Source organism: Camelina sativa, chromosome 14 (assembly GCF_030686135.1).
Source record: "Camelina sativa cultivar CO46 ecotype springtype chromosome 14, ASM3068613v1".
Classification (NCBI taxonomy): Eukaryota; Viridiplantae; Streptophyta; class Magnoliopsida; order Brassicales; family Brassicaceae; genus Camelina; species Camelina sativa.
In genome coordinates this window covers 3,618,045-3,635,294 of record NC_141893.1, presented here as the reverse complement: position 1 = coordinate 3,635,294, position 17,250 = coordinate 3,618,045, and the positions used below count along the sequence as shown (strand labels likewise).

Here is a 17,250-nt window from a genome sequence, read left to right as displayed (position 1 = left end):
AAGAGATTACATCTCTTTTTAATTCGAGCTCTGAAAATTGTCTATAATCTTCGAAACTCCGATTGTCATGTAAACATGGATGAGATCCAAAAAATGTTACAAATTAGCTATATATTGTATTACAGTATGTGCAGTAATTGGTGGAATTACGTGAAATCTTATCTCCAATAATTGATGGATGTACATGATGTGGCGATCAAGGCATGCACTTCTTCCAACTCGTATCAAACAATTAAATAATTGCATTCTGTAAATACATAATTGTACAAAATGAAAGAGGCCATATATTATTACGCAGTTCTAAATATATAATAATTAACCAAGAGATTTGTTTAGAAATAGTTGTGAATTCTTAAACCCTTTATCAAAAAAAAAAACAAAAATAGAGTTATGAATTCTCCATATCTTTGAGAAGTGGCTTTACCAAATAAAACGTCCTTTGTTTGTTTCCAAGCATCAACTTTGAGAACAAATTGCAAGACTACAAATATCAAACTGAATATGCGAATTTTAGAAGAAGATAATATCTTCGAGTTCGTGGCGTGTGTCTTCCACAATTTTCTTACGGCTCTCCTTGTTTTCCTTTGGTATGCTTTAATTATGAAATTCTCAACTTCTTCACGCAATCATTCAATTTGTTCTACCTAAAAAGAATAATAAATAATTTAAAACTTATCTCAATTTAGCTTTTAGGAACAATTGGAGAGATCGTATATGGAATGGAATACGTTCACTTAACATTAGAGAAAGAAAGAAAGAAAAAACAAACGTATATATAATTATGAAATTGTGGAATCCATGTGTGTGAGACGAATATGAAGGATTGGATTATTGGAATACACAAAGTCACAAATAATAAGAGGTACTTAGAGACACACGCCAACTTGGAAAGATCGGATATTCCTTGACGCATCATACAATATTTTTTATATTGCAAAAAAAACCCTATTCGATGAATGCATTACTGCCTCTTGTATAAACTCCACGGGCAACAAAATCCATACAAACTATTTAAATCTTTTTTTTTTCTCTCTCTTCTTATATCTGTTTTCTTTTTTCAAGGGGTTCAATAATTATTATTTTTCTCATACTAAAATGAGATATTTTTAAATTTCTTAAAAAAATAGGATTGCGTGAAGAATTTGAGAATTTCATGAATAACACAATAAAACAAGGAGAGCCATAAGAAGTGCGTGGGAGGCACACGCCAAAAGTATATTATCTTCTTTTGAAATGGACATAATCTTAATATTTCCCAAAATTTGAAGATTCAGTTTGATAATTGTAGGAAAACTTACAAAAACTTTGTCAATTTGAATGTTTGAAAACTGATGAAAGAAAGTATATGTGGTCAAGTAACCTGTTAGTCTGTTATAGCTAGCCTAATGTTCCCTTCACTATCAACTCCATCTTCTCATTGAATTGCGTTGTCAACCTCACAATTTGTTTTCTTCTTCTTTTTCAAAATAATTATTACTTATGTGTCCTCTTATGCTATATTAATATTTGTTTATTGATATTGTAATGCTATAAAATACATATCATATAGATTTATATATGAACTATAACTGTTTTTATGAAAACGAAAAATATCGTGAATGCTAAAACGTCCAAAGCAGTTTAGACGATGTGAAATAGTGTTTTTCATCGTTAAAAATGTATCCGCCACTAATTGTCGTTTTTGTTTTTTATAACATCATATCCAATAATTGATGACAAAATACATTCTTATCAATTATTCTCAATGTTGAAGAACACCATTTCACTTCAAACATGTAATTCTGATAATTGTAATTGTAGCTTCTCACATGGAATATGATAGTTCAGATTCTCCTCAATGGTCTCTAGCTATTTTGTATATCCAAACTATTGTATTTTCAAACCGAAACGAAAGAAGCTTGTATAAGAGCTGTGTCTATAACTACTATGTTGACCAAAAGGGTGTATGTCTCACAAATTTTAACATAAAACGTCGTCGTATGATATGACTTAACTGGCTCGATCATTTGACTCCAAAATCTAGTCCGGTTTAGTCTCGCAAATCAATTTATTGAAAACCACATATTCAAAGAAAGGAATTTTAAAAAACAAATGGGCCACACAAGTGGATAAGCCCAAAAATTATAAAACACACAAAAACGCCTTCCCGGTTTGATTTAATTTTTTCACTTGGTCTGTATGGTTTCGATAACTGACTCAAAAAAATCTAGTCCGGTTTAAATCACAAATCAATTTTATTGAAGAAAAAAAAAAGCTGTCATCGTTCTGAGTTGGGGTTTCGAGCTCTAATGGCTGCACATGCGACATCGGAGGCGGTCGTGAATATACCGGCGACGCAATTTGATTCTCAGGTCACAGAGCCGTTTGGTGTGACTCTTGTGGTTCGGCATCTTCCTGATGGAATCCCTCATGATCTCGTCTCTCGGCTCTTTTCTCAGTACGGAGCTTCTGCTGTTCGTCCTTGCTCCGGTGGAAAGTAATTTCTCAGCAACCTTTATCTTTCGATTTACTTGGAAATTAGTATTAGTTAGAAGGTTTTTAGAAGATACTGAGGACTGGAAAGTTCATAGTTAATATTTCTTGGAATGTTTAGGTTACAAAGCGAAAAGATTTCATCTTTACTCGAGAAGAAGTGATGGAATGTGGAATTAGTATAACCTGACATATAATTTTTTTGCAACCACAGATTGAGAAATGCTGCATTTGTGGATTTCAAGAATGAAGCTTTTGCTTCTCAAGCACATCGTCAGTTAAATGGGTACCAGTTTTGAGAATTACTCATCTTCCTATTAACATGATAGGAGTTCAGTTGTTCAAGTCTCTTTTTTCTTCTTCTTCTGGTTTTATGGTTGTGTAGGCTGAGGTTTCTTGGTAAGGTTCTACAAGTACAGAGAGCCAATAAACCTAATGAGAACAAGAAGTCTCGACAAATCGAAGAATCTATGGTCAAGGGAAATGCTTTCTCTACAGTTAGCACCAACAGTGATTTAAAATCTGAGCAGACAATTTCTGGCGAACCGATAGCTCCAAAACTCGGCATAAACTATCCATTTCCTCCTCACCTGCAGTAAGTTTTACTGCGTGTGTGTGTTTTTATCTCCTCATCCTTTTAAACACAATGTGACAACACAACCCCATTCTTTAATTTTGTCGGCTTCAAATGTTTCTATGTTTGATCGGTTTCATTTTTGCAGATATGCTTACCCACCACCTGATGAAAATATATTAGCCAACATTACTAATGCACTTATCGCTGTCCCACCGTTATACACCCAGGTTAGCTTTACTGTCACTGACTCACTGTATCTGGTGGGTACATCCTTGTTCAATTATCATGGTGTGCATAGCAAACTAGAAATGTAATTTTAGACCTTTTGAACATAGGTGCTGCATCTGATGAACAAAATGAATCTTCCACCTCCTTTTCGCCTTGCCCTGCCGACGCCACCTCTACCTAAAACTGCCCCCCAACCAACTGAGTTGGAGCATCAATCTAGTAGCGAGTCAGAGATGGAATCTGATGAGGTATGACGCGTCATGCCATGTCTGCATTTTATGATATTAGTAAAATGGCTTCATGCTAAGCTGGTTATGCGTGCTTAGAATTTCATATCATAGTTGCTGCTTTGTTCTCTCTTTTTTTTTTTTGGTAGTAAACTTATGTGATAATCAACTAGTCATTAATATTTAGTATTTGGGTAAGAATTGTGATGGTATTACGTTTAGGATACAGGTACATCAAAATCAGGAAGGAAGCGTGCTAGACATGAAACTCTTGTTGGTCCTGGTGTGGACAAGGATGTGCCGCATGAGACTATTGGATTGAAACCTTCTTCTTTGACCCCAAAGGAGATCCCTCGAATAAGAAAGAATACGCATGTTATGCAGGTTATTCTGTTATCCCTAATTACCTTTCAATAATAATATGCTGTGTAGTTGTGCTGATATTTGTAAGGTCTATGACGATAGATCAAGATTACCCCAAAAGTTGCACAAGACGAATATAAAGAGGACAGTGAGAATGAAGATCCTGCAGACGAGCCCAAAGAAGAAGAATATTCAAACTTGAATCCCTTTGTGAGTTTAGAGGAGTTGGAGAAAGGAAGGTTACCTCCAGAGGATATTCTTTCACTGCCTATGTTCAAGGTATGGATACAAAGATCAAGTTATATAATACGTTTGTATTGCCTAGAGCTTTCCTAATGATGTGAGCCTGATTATCAATTCCAGCCTTTTCTTTGGGTATGGAAAATGTGATTTGGCTCATTGGCTAGGGATACTCGTCACTAGGGATTCTCCATGCATGAAGATATATTTACTGCATACTAATGTTATCTTTTCTAGCAGTTCTTTCATGACTATTTTCCTACTTCATTTTATCATTTCTGAAGAAACATAATCAGTGAGAGAAAGATGCTTTTTGGTATTTATTGTGTGCAGAACTACACAGCTGGGAATCCATCGGTTGTGCTGTATATCAAAAACCTTGCCAAAGATGTTGTTAGTGATGATTTCTATTACATATTTGGTAAGAAGTAGCTCTGCTAGTCAAATCAAAATCTTGTACAATCTACGAGTTGTTACCTGCTTACTACACCTTACCTTTGTGGAAGTCAATCCAAATAGCTAAATAATAGCATTCATTGTAGGGTCACAATTTGAAAGCATTGAAGCAGCTAAATCCAGTCTTGGTGTGAGGCTGATGCAGGTGATGCTTCTTCACCTTTCAACTTGCCTTCGATTATAATCATTCTTCTTGTTAATGTGAATTAAATAATATTGTTGCAGGAAGGAAGAATGAGAGGGCAAGCTTTTTTGACATTTCCATCTGTTGAAGTCGCACATCGTTCTCTGGTTATAATCCTTAACAACACCCTCTGCATAAAATGTCTTAATCAAGTATTGTTAATCATTGACAAGCATTTATTTTATAACTTTGCAGAATCTTGTAAATGGTTTTGTGTTCAAAGGAAAACCAATGATAATCCAGTTTGGCAGGAATCCTGGATCAGCCAAGCCAAACGAATGATGATTTATATATATCGAAAGTTTTTGACTTTTTGAGGATTAGCTGCTAATTCTTATTGTGGATCATTATGTAACTCTGACTCTCAGATTAAAAAGTCAATTAATATATCGCTGTCTAATATATAATGGTAGAAGTGAATCCTTGAAATCATTTGTTTTGAGTACACAATTATGTTCTTGTTATCTTCATGCAGAAGAACCACGGCTCGTCGCGGTTACACTATAATCAAACGTTCTTGTTCTTCTTATTCGACTTTGGTATCTGATGGTAACAGCATCATCTCGATTCAACACTTTCATTCTCTTCTGCAAAAAAATGAAACAAACCTTAGAATCATCCACCAGCTACATTCTCACTTCACCACTTCTGGGCTCCTTCTCCTTCATCAGAATCAAAAACTTTTTCTATTCAATCCTCTGCTTCGATGCTATTCTCTTGGCGAAACCCCTCTTCGAGCTTACTTCCTCTACGACCAACTCCAGCGACTACATTTCTTGTCTGATCGCAACAAGAACACACTGCCTCCTTTTGATAGTTTCACTTACCTCTTTCTCCTGAAAGCGAGTTCGAACCCGCGATTCCCATCTTCGCTACTGGGAATTGGACTCCACGGGCTGACGCTTAAACTGGGTTTTGAGTTTCATGTCTACGTCCAGACAGCTTTGGTTGGTATGTACCTTGCTGCTGGAAACAGAATCGATGCTTACAAAGTATTCGACGAAATGCCTGAGAGAAATCCGGTAACGTGGAATGTCATGATCACTGGCCTTACTAATTTGAAAGAGTTTGAAAAAGCTCTTTGCTTTTTGGAAAAGATGCCGAACCGGACGGTTGTGTCTTGGACCACTATCATTGATGGGTTCGCACGAGTTAATAAACCCAAGGAAGCTATACCCTTGTTTTCAAGAATGGTTGCTTGCGATGCGATAAAGCCAAACGAGGTAACCATTCTCGCCATTCTCCCAGCTGTTTGGAACTTAGGAGACCATAAGATGTGCGGATCGGTTCATGCTTATGTCGTGAAAAGAGGGTTTGTCCCATGTGACATACGTGTAACGAACTCACTCATCGACGCTTATGCAAAATGTGGGTGTATTCAAAACGCGTTGAAGTTTTTCATGGAGGTTCCAAAGGAAAGAAAGAATCTGGTATCGTGGACAACGATGATCTCGGCGTTTGCAACGCACGGGATGGGCAAAGAAGCGGTCAGTATGTTCAAAGACATGGAAAGATTAGGATTGAAGCCGAACAGAGTGACTATGGTGAGTGTGTTGAACGCTTGTAGCCATGGAGGTTTAGGAGAAGAAGAGTTTCTAGAGTTTTTCAACAAGATGGTAAACAAGTACAAGATCACTCCCGATGTGAAGCATTATGGATGTCTAGTAGATATGCTGAGAAGGAAAGGGAGATTAGAGGAAGCTGAGAAGATTGCTTTGGAGATTCCAACTGAGCAAAAAGCTGTTGTTTGGAGAATGCTTCTTGGAGCTTGTAGCGTTTATGATGATGCTGAAATGGCTGAGAGGGTTACTAGGAAGCTAATGGAGTTGGAGAAAAGTCATGGAGGAGACTATGTGCTTATGTCCAACATCTTTTGTGGTACTGGAAGATTTTCAGATGCCCAGAGATTTCGTAATGTGATGGATGTTAGAGGAGTAGTTAAACTTCCTGGACATTCACAATTAACATAGCTGCAGAAACATATATTTTTTGGGAGCTCTGTAACGGTTTAGCAATTTATTTGTCTGGAACACATAATAAAGGTTTAGCATCACTGATTGCAAGCTTAATAGATACAATAAGTGAATTAAAAACGATAGACGAGAAAGAAGTAATCAATGTAATTTAACTTATAATGAAATAAATTTGTTTCTCTGTTCTTCTGAATGGTGTTTTCTTGGATTTGTTATATAAAGAAATCCGAAACAAGGCAAACTTTTAATCAAATACCCAAACAAGGCAAAACTTAAACAACACATAATTAATCTAGGCAAACATGAAATAAAATAAGAGGGGAAAAAACGAGTACCACAATACAGCCTTCTCTAGCAAGAAACCTGCCAGAAGATAAATTATGTTTTTCAGTTATAAAGAGTACCACAAGGAAATTTGTCGTCGTTGTTGTTGTTGTTGTGTATTACCTAGTATGGCCTTGATCTCTCTCAGCAGCTACAAGAGGAACGACCAAAACCTCATATAGTTTGGTATCCAAATCGTTGCTGCGAATAAGGTTGTCAATCACCTCGTTCATCAAACCTGATTCAATTACACACCCTCCTCCATTGACCTTTGTCACTCAGTAGAGAATTGTAGAAGTTAGCTTCTTTACAACATTATCCTTTGTGTCTGTTGGCAGCAGTCTCAACAGAACCGGCAGGAATCCATCATCGATCAGAACATGAGTATGCCTAAAATCAGTTCTCACAATGTCGTGTATTATACGGAGAGCTGATTTCCGAATATGGGACAAGGAATGTCTATAAAACGTACATAACAAACATATATACGGTGTGTATGTACTAGACACACATGTACTAATTATGTATACGGTGTGTATGTTTAAGTATATTTGTTTTAATTGAACCAATAGTTAATTATTTTTACATTGTTTACATTTAAAATATTTAAAAGAATAGATGGAAAATGTCTAGATCATGGATCTCATTTGATCATCAACTACTAAAAAAATTTGGAGATCGCCATTATGTAAATGAAATATTGGACTTAAATATTCTGATTTTATAATTTGGACAAAAATATATACAAAAAGTATAAAAAGTAACATGTGATGTTTTCTTATAACAATTAATATATATTCTAACTATATATATCGTCAAAAAAAATAAACCTTATATTAAAAAAAAAAAAAAACTCCAAGAAAATGTGTGTCTAATAAAATGCTCTAGTTTCTTCATGATCCTTCTAAGGTTTTGTTTGGAATCAAAACATATTTTGAAATTGCAACAACTTGCAATTTGTTCCCAAAGTTAATGGGCCTAATAGTGTGTGTTTATGGTAAAAGATAAATTGTGTTAATTCTATTCTTTATTGCTACTGGTCAGATGCACCTTCACGCGGATCGGTCTTATAAAGAATTAAATCTGTCCGTAGATATTCACTTATCGACGGCTAAAAACGATTTCACGCGGATCGTGATATAAAACCTCTTATATCCGTCGATTAAAACGAAATGAACGATTCAGATTTTAATCCCGCTAAAGAGAAAAAAAAAAAGCGAAATATAATTCCCGCTTCTTGTAAATCACCGGCCGATAAATACCCCCCTCCACCCTTCCTCAGTCGTATCACAATCACAACAAATCCACAACTCAATTACTTCGAGAAAAACATCAAACAATTCGAAAATGGCTCGTACTAAGCAGACGGCTAGGAAATCAACCGGAGGCAAAGCTCCAAGGAAGCAGCTGGCTACAAAAGCGGCGAGGAAATCTGCTCCAGCCACCGGAGGAGTGAAGAAGCCACACAGATTCAGACCTGGAACCGTCGCACTGAGGGAGATCAGGAAGTACCAGAAGAGCACTGAGCTTCTCATCCGTAAACTCCCTTTCCAGAGGCTTGTGAGAGAGATCGCTCAGGATTTCAAGACGGATCTACGTTTCCAGAGCAGTGCCGTCGCCGCTCTCCAGGAAGCTGCTGAGGCTTACCTTGTTGGACTCTTCGAAGACACCAATCTCTGCGCTATCCACGCCAAGCGAGTCACTATCATGCCTAAGGACATCCAGCTCGCCAGAAGAATCAGAGGCGAACGTGCTTAGATCCCTTAAGTTTGTGTTATCGCTGGCTCTTGTGTTTCTTCTTTAGATCCGAGTGATGATGGTTGTATAATTTCACGTTTTAATCCAATGGTTTAATATTAATCTTATTCGACTATGTTTTTATTAATTGCGTCTCTTATAGTTAGGTTAAGTTAACCCATCACATAAAATACAGTATAATCGACTTTTACGCCCAATTCGAAGATGAACTCGAATTCTCAGATCTTCACCTCAATTGACATGGGGACAAACTCTTTTAAGCTTCTTATAGTCCACGCGGATCCTTCTGGTAGATCCTTTGTTCCAATCGAGAGACTCAAGGAGCCAGTTGTGTTGTCTCGTGAATCTCCGACCTCGATTTCGTCTCAGTCTCAGGATCGCGCGCTTCAATCTCTACGGAAATTCAAAAGTTTGATCCTCTCGTATAATGTTTCCGGTGACAGGATCCGATGCGTTGCGACGGAAGCTTTGCGGCGAGCGGAGAATCAGAGACAGTTCGTGGAGGCGGTGTTCGAGGACGTTGGGTTAAAGGTCGATGTGCTTTCTGGTGAAGAGGAAGCGAGGTTGGTTTATCTAGGCGTGCTTCAGTTTCTACCTGTGTTTGAGAAATCAGTGTTGTGTGTTGATATTGGAGGTGGTTCTACTGAATTTGTTGTGGGTAAGTGTGGTGATGTGAAGCTTGCTGTTTCTTTGAAGCTAGGTCATGTGAATTTGACGCAGATGTTCTTAAAAAATAATGGTGATGGATTGGAGAAAATGCGAGACTATATCCGTAATGCGATTGATGAGTCGGGTTTAGTGGATAGATTGAAAGAATCTGATGGTTTTGAGGTGGTTGTGGGTTCTTCTGGAACTATACGAGCTATTGAGAATGCGGTGTTTAGTGGCTACGGAGCTGATATGTGTGAATTCAATCTGGAGGGGTATAAGAGAGATTGGAGATTTGGTAGAGCAGAGCTGAGCAGCCTTGTAGCGAAGCTATGCAGTGATGGAGGAGATGAAGAGCAGATCAGGAGAGATGGATTTTTCAAGAGAAGATCAGAGTTCATTGTTGCTGGAGCGGTATTGTTGGAGGAAATATTTAAGGCTTTTGCTATCGAGGAAATGGAGGTCTCAGAGTATGCATTGGCAGAGGGTGTGATTGCTGATTCTTTGGCTAATGCTTTTGATGGATTATATGATTTGAATGCCAATGCAAGGTGGCGATCCGTCATGAGGCTTGCCACTCGATTCAATGCTAAAAAGCGAATGAATCATGCCATACGCTGTGCCAACATCGCCAAGGTACATTCCTTTTCACTAGCAACTTGTAATTGTGAAATATTGATCGCCAGATATTCATTAAGAATATAGCTTTTGAATAGGCATTCCTCAGGTGATATTTATCTTTTTAGTGAGTGTGTGTGTGCGTGTGTGTTCTATTCTAGTGCCTGATGGTTTCAAATTTCATTTCGAGCTCTGCACAACTGGATATGGTCATTTTGTTTGATTCAGTAGGTTTGATAGTGCAGTGATTTTTCCAGGCGATCTTTGTAGGTTTGAGGAAATGCAATGATTTTAACCTTATCTTAGACGATAAGAATCTTGAGTATCTAGAAGCTGCGTGTTTCTTGCACAATATCGGAATCATCACAGGGAAAAAGGGATATCATAAGCAGTCTTATCATATCATCAAGGTTAGCTCATCCAACGCTGTTAAACATTCTATTCAATAACCACAGCTCATTATAAAGCTGGAAAAGTAACTCACAAAAGCTTATCACCAAGAGTACAATATGTTTCTTTTATAAACTCTTTTGTAGGTTTTCAGTATCTGTTTTCTCATTGTTATTAATAGTTTCTTTTTTCATAGAATGGGGATCATCTCCATAGCTACACTGCTGAGGAAGTCGAGGTAGGGTACTGAATTCTCTAGAAGGAAGAACTTGGCTTGAATTTACTGTTTCTCTGATTACTATCATATGATGTTCAGCTTATAGCATTGCTTTTGAGATACCAAAGAAAAAAGTTTCCCAAGCTTGATCGTGCACCTCTTAAGGACTTCACTGAGGAGGTATTTGTCTCATATATCAGCTTAGCAAACCAGTCTCCATCTCTTGATGTGGTTGTTGATCCTTATGTTTGTCTGTTGCAGGCAAAGCAAAAATTCGTAATTTTGTGTTTGATTACACGATTATCTGTTATACTTCAACGAAGTGAGAATGTGGATCTCCAAGAAGTTGAATTTCTTGGATCTTCCGAGAGCTTCAAACTCGTAAGTAAATCTTTCTTATCATTCTATTTCCTACACTGAGCAACCCCATAGAATAGCATTTCAAACTCTACAATCAACCCGTTGTAGCTCGGTATGCTGCTCACCTCTTAGTCAATTTATTTGAACTTTTTAGTCAATTTCCTTGGTGGGGCTAGAATGAATGTTTCCATTTTATCCAATCAGCTCAACATCATTGTCTTAAATCTTTATCTCTTCACTTTGCTCTGCTTTTTGTTTGTTTGATTGCAGGTACTGAAAGAACAACACCAGGGACACTTAGAAGTTGGTTGTCAAGATCAACTAAACAAAAACTCTGATGCATCTCAATTGGAGAAAGAAATTGAGCATTTTAAAAGGGTAACTTCCATTACCCAAATAATTTCGATCAATTTCTCTTTAACAATCAAATGTTTGAATTTCTTGCAATGAACTCTCAGCTATCAGCAAGCATCTATGATTGATTAGAAACATTAATAACAAAGACAAAACGAAGCCACATTAGCTAATGTAGCCAAAGTCTCCATACGTAACTTTTTGTTATTCTTTTGCCTTGAACTGAGCAGCTATACAAAAAGGAAATGGTGGTTGTTTTTCCTTCCTGAAAACCAATCAGACGGGTTGCTAAGCCTACAAGTCATTGGTAAATTATTAACCTGAAGCTCTCACAGGTACGAAAAACTCTCTCTGCATTAAAGATAGAAAAGCGTGTTATATTATATAATAACAACCCATCACAAACCATTTCCTCTGTTACGTTAGAACTAAATCTCTACATCTTTGATTCATTGAGCTGTTGGATTTTTCCTGGTGGTATTCGTTGTCCAAATCCTGAAGTCGAAAACGTCAGGTGGTCTTTATTATTCGTCAGTCAGTTATCTTGTAGTATAATTTGCCTGATGGTAAAACTATAATTGGCCTCTTTCTTAAAGCAGAGAAAGAATGGAAATCCGGATGAACACTAAGAGAGGGTGCATCCTCAATACTCTTAAACTAGACTCTGTAAATTACTAAATTTTTGTGTTCGTTTCCTTCTCTTCCCAACCTTGCGACCGTGTTTCTCTGCGCATTTCCCTAATGTTGTAACGATCTTGAACTTGTTTTCTTTTGTATTCCAGTTTTACAGACTCTCTCTCCCTCCCTCCTATACTTGATTACTGTTTTCATGGCGCTTGGTGCCACTTCCGCTGAAGTAAATTATGTTACAAACTCTTACTGTCTTTGATTGTTTGGTTGCGTTTACAGTGTTAAAGAAGCTTATTTTTGTTATAACTAGGAGATGTAGTTAAGATTGTAAACGCAAATATCGTTATAACTCGGAGATGTAGTTAAGATTGTAAACGCAAATTTCGAATGCAAAAAGGAGAACTAGGAAATGTAGTTATCATCGTTTAACTACTTGAAGTTGAAACAAACAAATACTGTATACTGTTGGTCTAGGTAAACCGGTAAAATAGCGTTTGAAATTGGCGCAAAGCAAAGCAACAATAGTTGAGTTGAGTGAGACTAGAGAGAGATGAGCAGAGGAGGTTTAGTGGAAATCGAGCGGAAGCTGCTTCGTCTTCTCCATGGCCACAATACTCGAACTCGTTTACCCGAAATCCACGCTCATCTCCTCCGTCACTTCCTTCATGGTTCCAATCTCCTTCTCGCCCACTTCATCTCTATCTGCGGATCCCTCAGTTACTCTGATTACGCCTCCCGCGTCTTCTCTCATATCCAAAACCCTAACGTTCTCGTCTTCAACGCCATCATCAAATGCTACTCCCTCGTCGGTCCGCCTCTACAGTCTCTCTCTTTCTTCTCTTCCATGAAAAGCCGCGGGATTTGGGCTGACGAGTATACTTACGCGCCTTTGCTCAAATCATGTTCGTCACTTTCTGATTTACGGTTTGGGAAATGCGTTCACGGTGAGGTTATTAGAACTGGGTTTCACCGGCTTGGGAAAATACGGATCGGGGTGGTGGAGCTTTATGCCTCCGGTGGGAGAATGGGTGATGCTCAGAAAGTGTTCGATGAAATGCTTGAGAGAAACGTTGTTGTCTGGAACTTAATGGTACGCGGGTTCTGCGACTCCGGGGATGTTGAAAGAGGTCTTAGTTTGTTCAAACAGATGAGCGAAAGGAGCATTGTGTCGTGGAATTCGATGATATCAAGCTTGTCCAAATGTGGCAGAGATCGTGAGGCTTTGGAGCTTTTCTGCGCAATGATTGATCAAGGTTTCGATCCAGATGAGGCGACGGTGGTTACAGTCTTGCCAATCTCTGCATCTCTCGGAGTTTTGGATACTGGGAAATGGATTCATTCTACAGCACAATCCAATGGTTTGATCAAAGAATTCATTACCGTGGGAAACGCATTGGTGGATTTTTACTGTAAAAGCGGTGACTTGGAGACAGCAACGACAATATTTGGACAAATGCAGCGGAGAAACGTTGTTTCATGGAACACACTGATATCAGGATCAGCGGTGAACGGAAAGGGAGAATCCGGTATAGACTTGTTCGATGCTATGATCGAGGAAGGGAAGGTAGCTCCAAATGAAGCGACATTTTTGGGGGTTTTGGCATGTTGCTCATACACAGGTCGGTTGGAGAAAGGAGAAGAATTGTTTGGTTTGATGATGGAAAAATTCAAACTTGAGCCAAGAACCGAGCATTATGGAGTGATGGTTGATCTATTGAGTAGGAGCGGGCGGGTCAGAGAGGCGTTTGAGTTTCTACAAAGTATGCCCGTAAACGCTAATGCAACAATGTGGGGGTCGCTGCTCAGTGCGTGTCGCAGCCACGGAGATGTAAAGCTAGCGGAGGTTGCAGCCATGGAACTAGTGAAGAGTGAGCCAGGGAATTCGGGGAATTATGTGTTGTTATCTAATTTGTATGCAGAGGAAGGGAGATGGCAAGATGTGGAGAAGGTGCGAACGTTGATGAAAACAAATCGCCTTAGAAAGTCTACTGGCCAAAGCACCATTTGTGATGTTTCAGACTGACCAAAAAATAGTCAGCTAACCAGGATTCTTCTTAGACTCCTTAACATAATCATTCAGCTGCGGCCAGCGTGACACCACCACCAGTGAGGTAGATACCGGCTCAAGAATCTCGGAACTGGTAGCGAATGAACATGTAAGTTCTGTATGAAGAAAATGTTTTGATAGGGAATTTATACATTAAATCGTCTTGCCACAAAAGTCAAGAATCTGAATTGATAGCGAATGAACGAACATGTAACTTCTGTAGTCTGTTTTCTTTGATTTTCAAAGTTGAATCTTGCTTGCTTCTGTTTGGTTAGTTTTTGGCGAAAATGATTTGAATTAGAATAATTTGAGAGAAATTGTTTAAGGCATCGACTTAATATTAGAACTTAAGAGAGAAAACTACAACAGAGAGAGTTCATGTCTTTTCAGATAGAAAAATTTGAGATGTCTCTGATTTATATATATAAACCATGAAGCAATGCTGTCTGCTTGCTTACTTGATATACTGAGACATCCATTTAAAACCCTCACCATATCCCATTTTGCGAACGATGCTGCACATGAAGACCTCAAGGGGACGAACACCAGAGTCTCCAAGAGACACATTGCCTTTACCAGTAGTGAAATTAGTAAGACCCAAGTGATACCTCAGCTCGTCTTCAGAGGCTGCATAAGGGATATCAATCTTGTTGCCAAGAATAAGAAAAGGCACGGTTGCTAAGGCTTCATCTGATAGAAGAGCGTCAAGCTCTCTTTTGGATTCCACAAATCTTTCCTTGTCATAAGCATCCACTAGGTACACAACAGCATCAACCTTCACACACCACAGCAGACAAACAAACAAACAAACAGATTAGTGATTCACTTACATCAATCAATTTGGTTCAATGAAACATAGGCAAGCCCAAAAGAGAGAGAGAGGGATTAATATGATGGAACCTTGGCATAGTAGTCTTTCCAAACTCGACGAGCAATCTGATGGCCACCCAAGTCAAAGGCCTTGAACTTAATTTTGCCAATGCTGAGTTCCTCAGAGGTGGGATGTTGTGTTGGCTGGTGCTGAACTAATCTCTGCAATACCAAAAATCGAGGAGATTAAGGCATGTTTTCTTTATTCCAGTGCTATAGATACATCATGTATGTTAATTTGTAAAAGAGAGAGAGAGATAGAGAGAGAGAGAGAGCAGACCTCGTCTTTGAGCATGTGGAGCAAAGTAGTTTTGCCGGCATTGTCAAGGCCAAGAAACAAGATCTTGGCCTCTTTCTGCCACAAACCTAACGAGGCCAAGATTCCATAGAACCAATCGAACAAAAACATGACCTATATCGTCTTCCTCAGAATCACAGAGAGAATACGAAACAATCAAAAACTATCGTAGATCGAAGCTATTGAGAAAACGAATCAAAGAGCTTTGAGAGATGGAGAACCAAAATCGAAGTTTTCGTTTTGTTGATGATGTAGATATATATATATATATGTATATACAAAAAGGGGAAAAAAAAAAGAATAAAAACAGACACGTGGGTGATGGGAAGCTGGTAAATTGATGTGGAAACTTTTGATTGGTTCGTTGACATCATTAGAACCATTATGGACCGTCCGATCGATTAACTTGCGGTTGCGATGTGTTTTTGATACGTTAGTGTTATTATTATTATGAACTTTTTAAGATTTTTTTATTTTTCCGTCATCTAATTGGGTAGGTGAGACTTGAGAGAGAGAGCCCAAAGAGAAGTTCTGATAACACGTGGCGATAAAATTAACGGCAAGGAAGGGAAGGAGCGTTGATTTCGTTCGACAAGAAGCTACTAAGCTTTTCTCATCACCAATTAAAAATTGTCAAGGCACATAGGATTCGAGTTTGAGGGGCAACATTTAATTTCTTCTATCAATCAACATGAACATATGTTGTTGTTTATAGGGTTGTAGTATTTATGGTTTGTTTTCAAAGCTTGTCGATTAGAGAGTTATAAAAACATACAATACATTCCAACTATATCCAATCAAACTTTAGCATTCATAGTATCTATAGTCTATATACAATATTTAATTTTGTATAATTAGAAAACAACATTTTTAAAGCTGTTATATATATCGATCACACAAAAAGAAAAAAAAATACATTTTTTTACAACTGTGTTCAACGTAAAATAATCAAAGAGCTCACGACTACGAGAGATAATAATAGAGTACTGGCGAGACCACGGTGTTTGAAACAGTCAACGCCGCTTCCAACAAAATGGCCGCCACTACTGCTACCGCCATGATTTGAAGATCCTCCGTTCCCAGAGCCACCGCCTCTATCTTTGCTGCCGCCTTTACCGCTGTTTCCGCCTCGACTACTGCTGCCACCTCCGCCACTACGACCTCCTCCACCGCTACTGCCACCGCCACCGCTGCTTTTAAGCTCCCGCCGCCAAACCGGTAAATATTTCTCCCAACATGTTTTAGTTCCTGTGATGGGACTTGGTTTCAGATCATGGACGGCTGAAACATCAGAAGTATCTGAGATTGAAGCAACGGCTTGGATATGCGCATGAATCGAGAGTAGCAATAGTAGTAATACGTAAGTCATTGTTGTCATGAGTTTGTGTATCTCCATGACCCTTATACACTAATCTTTTTTTTGTTTTTATCACTCAAAGCCAAAAAGGAAAAAAAAATGTGGTTTTGTGTTACATATGACCTTATAGATCTCTATTTATAGTTTGTACGCATTTCATATGACATGGTCAAAATCTTTTTTTTTTTTTTTGGGTTATATTTCATATTTCTTGCTCGTTTTCGTGAGAAACAAGAAATGGATGCCACTACAACAAAAACACAAATATTTTATTTTCTCCAATTCTAATGTCCGGACAGGAGCAAGGTCAAACTAGTTAAGGCGAGTAAATGAAAACGAGTCGTTCAGTGAAAGTTGAAAATACAGTGTGGAACTTGAATGTGTCTTATTATTATAGAAGCCACATAGCACTTCCTAATCACCAAGGACCTTCTTGAGTTTCATACGAAATTGATTTTAAAATTCTATTCAAATTTTGTTTTCGTTTTTTCAAGTGTTTACCATTTCGTTTCAACGCAAACTATAATGTTTCGTGCCTTGACTATTCAAACCGGGGTTTAATTATCTAGCAGCTGTCGCAACTTATTTTAAAGAATCGCTAGTGTTGGTTCTCTAAAGACTCTAACCGAGATTGATTACAATAGATAGCTGAATACTTC

At 38.2% G+C, this 17,250-nt stretch overlaps 7 protein-coding genes across 17 annotated transcripts; 5 read left to right on the top strand and 2 right to left on the bottom strand.

Moving 5' to 3' along the window:
• The first annotated feature begins 2,157 nt into the window (after positions 1-2,157).
• On the top strand, positions 2,158-5,179 carry LOC104739514 (U11/U12 small nuclear ribonucleoprotein 65 kDa protein). Of its 2 annotated transcripts, none has more exons than XM_010459899.3 (11): positions 2,158-2,476; positions 2,687-2,758; positions 2,858-3,067; positions 3,195-3,276; positions 3,385-3,525; positions 3,727-3,888; positions 3,970-4,146; positions 4,441-4,528; positions 4,650-4,708; positions 4,789-4,854; positions 4,943-5,179. In XM_010459899.3, exons 1-11 carry the CDS (start codon positions 2,289-2,291, stop codon positions 5,027-5,029), a joined length of 1,332 nt encoding a protein of 443 aa, XP_010458201.2. In that variant the 5' UTR covers positions 2,158-2,288; the 3' UTR covers positions 5,030-5,179. The 2 variants fall into 2 exon arrangements, 1 of the variants encoding a protein (XP_010458201.2); XR_015579998.1 differs by having other exon boundaries at positions 2,190-2,476; positions 3,734-3,888.
• Positions 5,180-5,199: 20 nt separating this feature from the next.
• On the top strand, positions 5,200-6,905 carry LOC104739515 (pentatricopeptide repeat-containing protein At1g09220, mitochondrial). The gene has a single exon (XM_087484327.1). It carries the CDS (start codon positions 5,200-5,202, stop codon positions 6,715-6,717), a length of 1,518 nt encoding a protein of 505 aa, XP_087340453.1. The 3' UTR covers positions 6,718-6,905.
• Positions 6,906-8,224: 1,319 nt separating this feature from the next.
• LOC104739512 (histone H3.2) lies at positions 8,225-8,929 on the top strand. Its single transcript, XM_010459898.3, has one exon. The coding sequence runs from the start codon at positions 8,392-8,394 to the stop codon at positions 8,800-8,802; it is 411 nt and encodes a 136-aa protein (XP_010458200.1). The 5' UTR covers positions 8,225-8,391; the 3' UTR covers positions 8,803-8,929.
• A 7-nt stretch (positions 8,930-8,936) lies between these two features.
• LOC104739511 (uncharacterized) lies at positions 8,937-12,264 on the top strand. Of its 10 annotated transcripts, none has more exons than XR_760012.3 (9): positions 8,937-10,086; positions 10,326-10,478; positions 10,655-10,696; positions 10,775-10,855; positions 10,937-11,056; positions 11,306-11,413; positions 11,620-11,724; positions 11,847-11,903; positions 11,989-12,264. XR_760012.3 is itself a non-coding variant. In XM_010459897.3 (7 exons), the coding sequence occupies exons 1-7, from the start codon at positions 9,007-9,009 to the stop codon at positions 11,656-11,658; spliced, it is 1,623 nt and encodes a 540-aa protein (XP_010458199.1). In that variant the 5' UTR covers positions 8,949-9,006; the 3' UTR covers positions 11,659-12,264. The 10 variants fall into 10 exon arrangements, 1 of the variants encoding a protein (XP_010458199.1); XR_015579995.1 differs by having other exon boundaries at positions 8,948-10,086; positions 10,339-10,478; XR_015579997.1 differs by having other exon boundaries at positions 8,948-10,086; positions 10,339-10,478; positions 11,816-11,903.
• Positions 12,265-12,569: 305 nt separating this feature from the next.
• On the top strand, positions 12,570-14,340 carry LOC104739510 (pentatricopeptide repeat-containing protein At1g09190). Its single transcript, XM_019236041.2, has one exon. The coding sequence runs from the start codon at positions 12,570-12,572 to the stop codon at positions 14,040-14,042; it is 1,473 nt and encodes a 490-aa protein (XP_019091586.2). The 3' UTR covers positions 14,043-14,340.
• Positions 14,341-14,383: 43 nt separating this feature from the next.
• LOC104739509 (small COPII coat GTPase SAR1B) lies at positions 14,384-15,527 on the bottom strand. The gene is made up of 3 exons (XM_010459895.3): positions 15,217-15,527; positions 14,967-15,098; positions 14,384-14,841 (listed from the first exon to the last, which is right to left on the bottom strand). The coding sequence occupies exons 1-3, from the start codon at positions 15,343-15,345 to the stop codon at positions 14,521-14,523; spliced, it is 582 nt and encodes a 193-aa protein (XP_010458197.1). The 5' UTR covers positions 15,346-15,527; the 3' UTR covers positions 14,384-14,520.
• A 495-nt stretch (positions 15,528-16,022) lies between these two features.
• LOC104739508 (uncharacterized) lies at positions 16,023-16,686 on the bottom strand. The gene has a single exon (XM_010459894.3). The coding sequence runs from the start codon at positions 16,628-16,630 to the stop codon at positions 16,169-16,171; it is 462 nt and encodes a 153-aa protein (XP_010458196.2). The 5' UTR covers positions 16,631-16,686; the 3' UTR covers positions 16,023-16,168.
• Positions 16,687-17,250: the final 564 nt, after the last annotated feature.

Bases quoted from the DNA above. Each gene is read 5' to 3' on its own strand.
- LOC104739514 (XM_010459899.3), top strand. From the start codon at position 2,289: ATGGCTGCACATGCGACATCGGAGGCGGTCGTGAATATACCGGCGACG. The intron at 4,147-4,440 runs GTATGGATACAA...TATTGTGTGCAG, and splicing joins TTTCACTGCCTATGTTCAAG to AACTACACAGCTGGGAATCC. The intron at 4,709-4,788 runs GTGATGCTTCTT...ATATTGTTGCAG, and splicing joins TTGGTGTGAGGCTGATGCAG to GAAGGAAGAATGAGAGGGCA.
- LOC104739511 (XM_010459897.3), top strand. From the start codon at position 9,007: ATGAACTCGAATTCTCAGATCTTCACCTCAATTGACATGGGGACAAAC. The intron at 10,479-10,654 runs GTTAGCTCATCC...CTTTTTTCATAG, and splicing joins AGTCTTATCATATCATCAAG to AATGGGGATCATCTCCATAG. The intron at 10,856-10,936 runs GTATTTGTCTCA...TGTCTGTTGCAG, and splicing joins TTAAGGACTTCACTGAGGAG to GCAAAGCAAAAATTCGTAAT.
- LOC104739510 (XM_019236041.2), top strand. From the start codon at position 12,570: ATGAGCAGAGGAGGTTTAGTGGAAATCGAGCGGAAGCTGCTTCGTCTT.
- LOC104739508 (XM_010459894.3), bottom strand. From the start codon at position 16,630: ATGGAGATACACAAACTCATGACAACAATGACTTACGTATTACTACTA.
- LOC104739515 (XM_087484327.1), top strand. From the start codon at position 5,200: ATGTTCTTGTTATCTTCATGCAGAAGAACCACGGCTCGTCGCGGTTAC.
- LOC104739509 (XM_010459895.3), bottom strand. From the start codon at position 15,345: ATGTTTTTGTTCGATTGGTTCTATGGAATCTTGGCCTCGTTAGGTTTG. The intron at 15,099-15,216 runs GTCTGCTCTCTC...TTGGTATTGCAG, and splicing joins TCCACATGCTCAAAGACGAG to AGATTAGTTCAGCACCAGCC. The intron at 14,842-14,966 runs GTTCCATCATAT...TGGTGTGTGAAG, and splicing joins GGAAAGACTACTATGCCAAG to GTTGATGCTGTTGTGTACCT.
- LOC104739512 (XM_010459898.3), top strand. From the start codon at position 8,392: ATGGCTCGTACTAAGCAGACGGCTAGGAAATCAACCGGAGGCAAAGCT.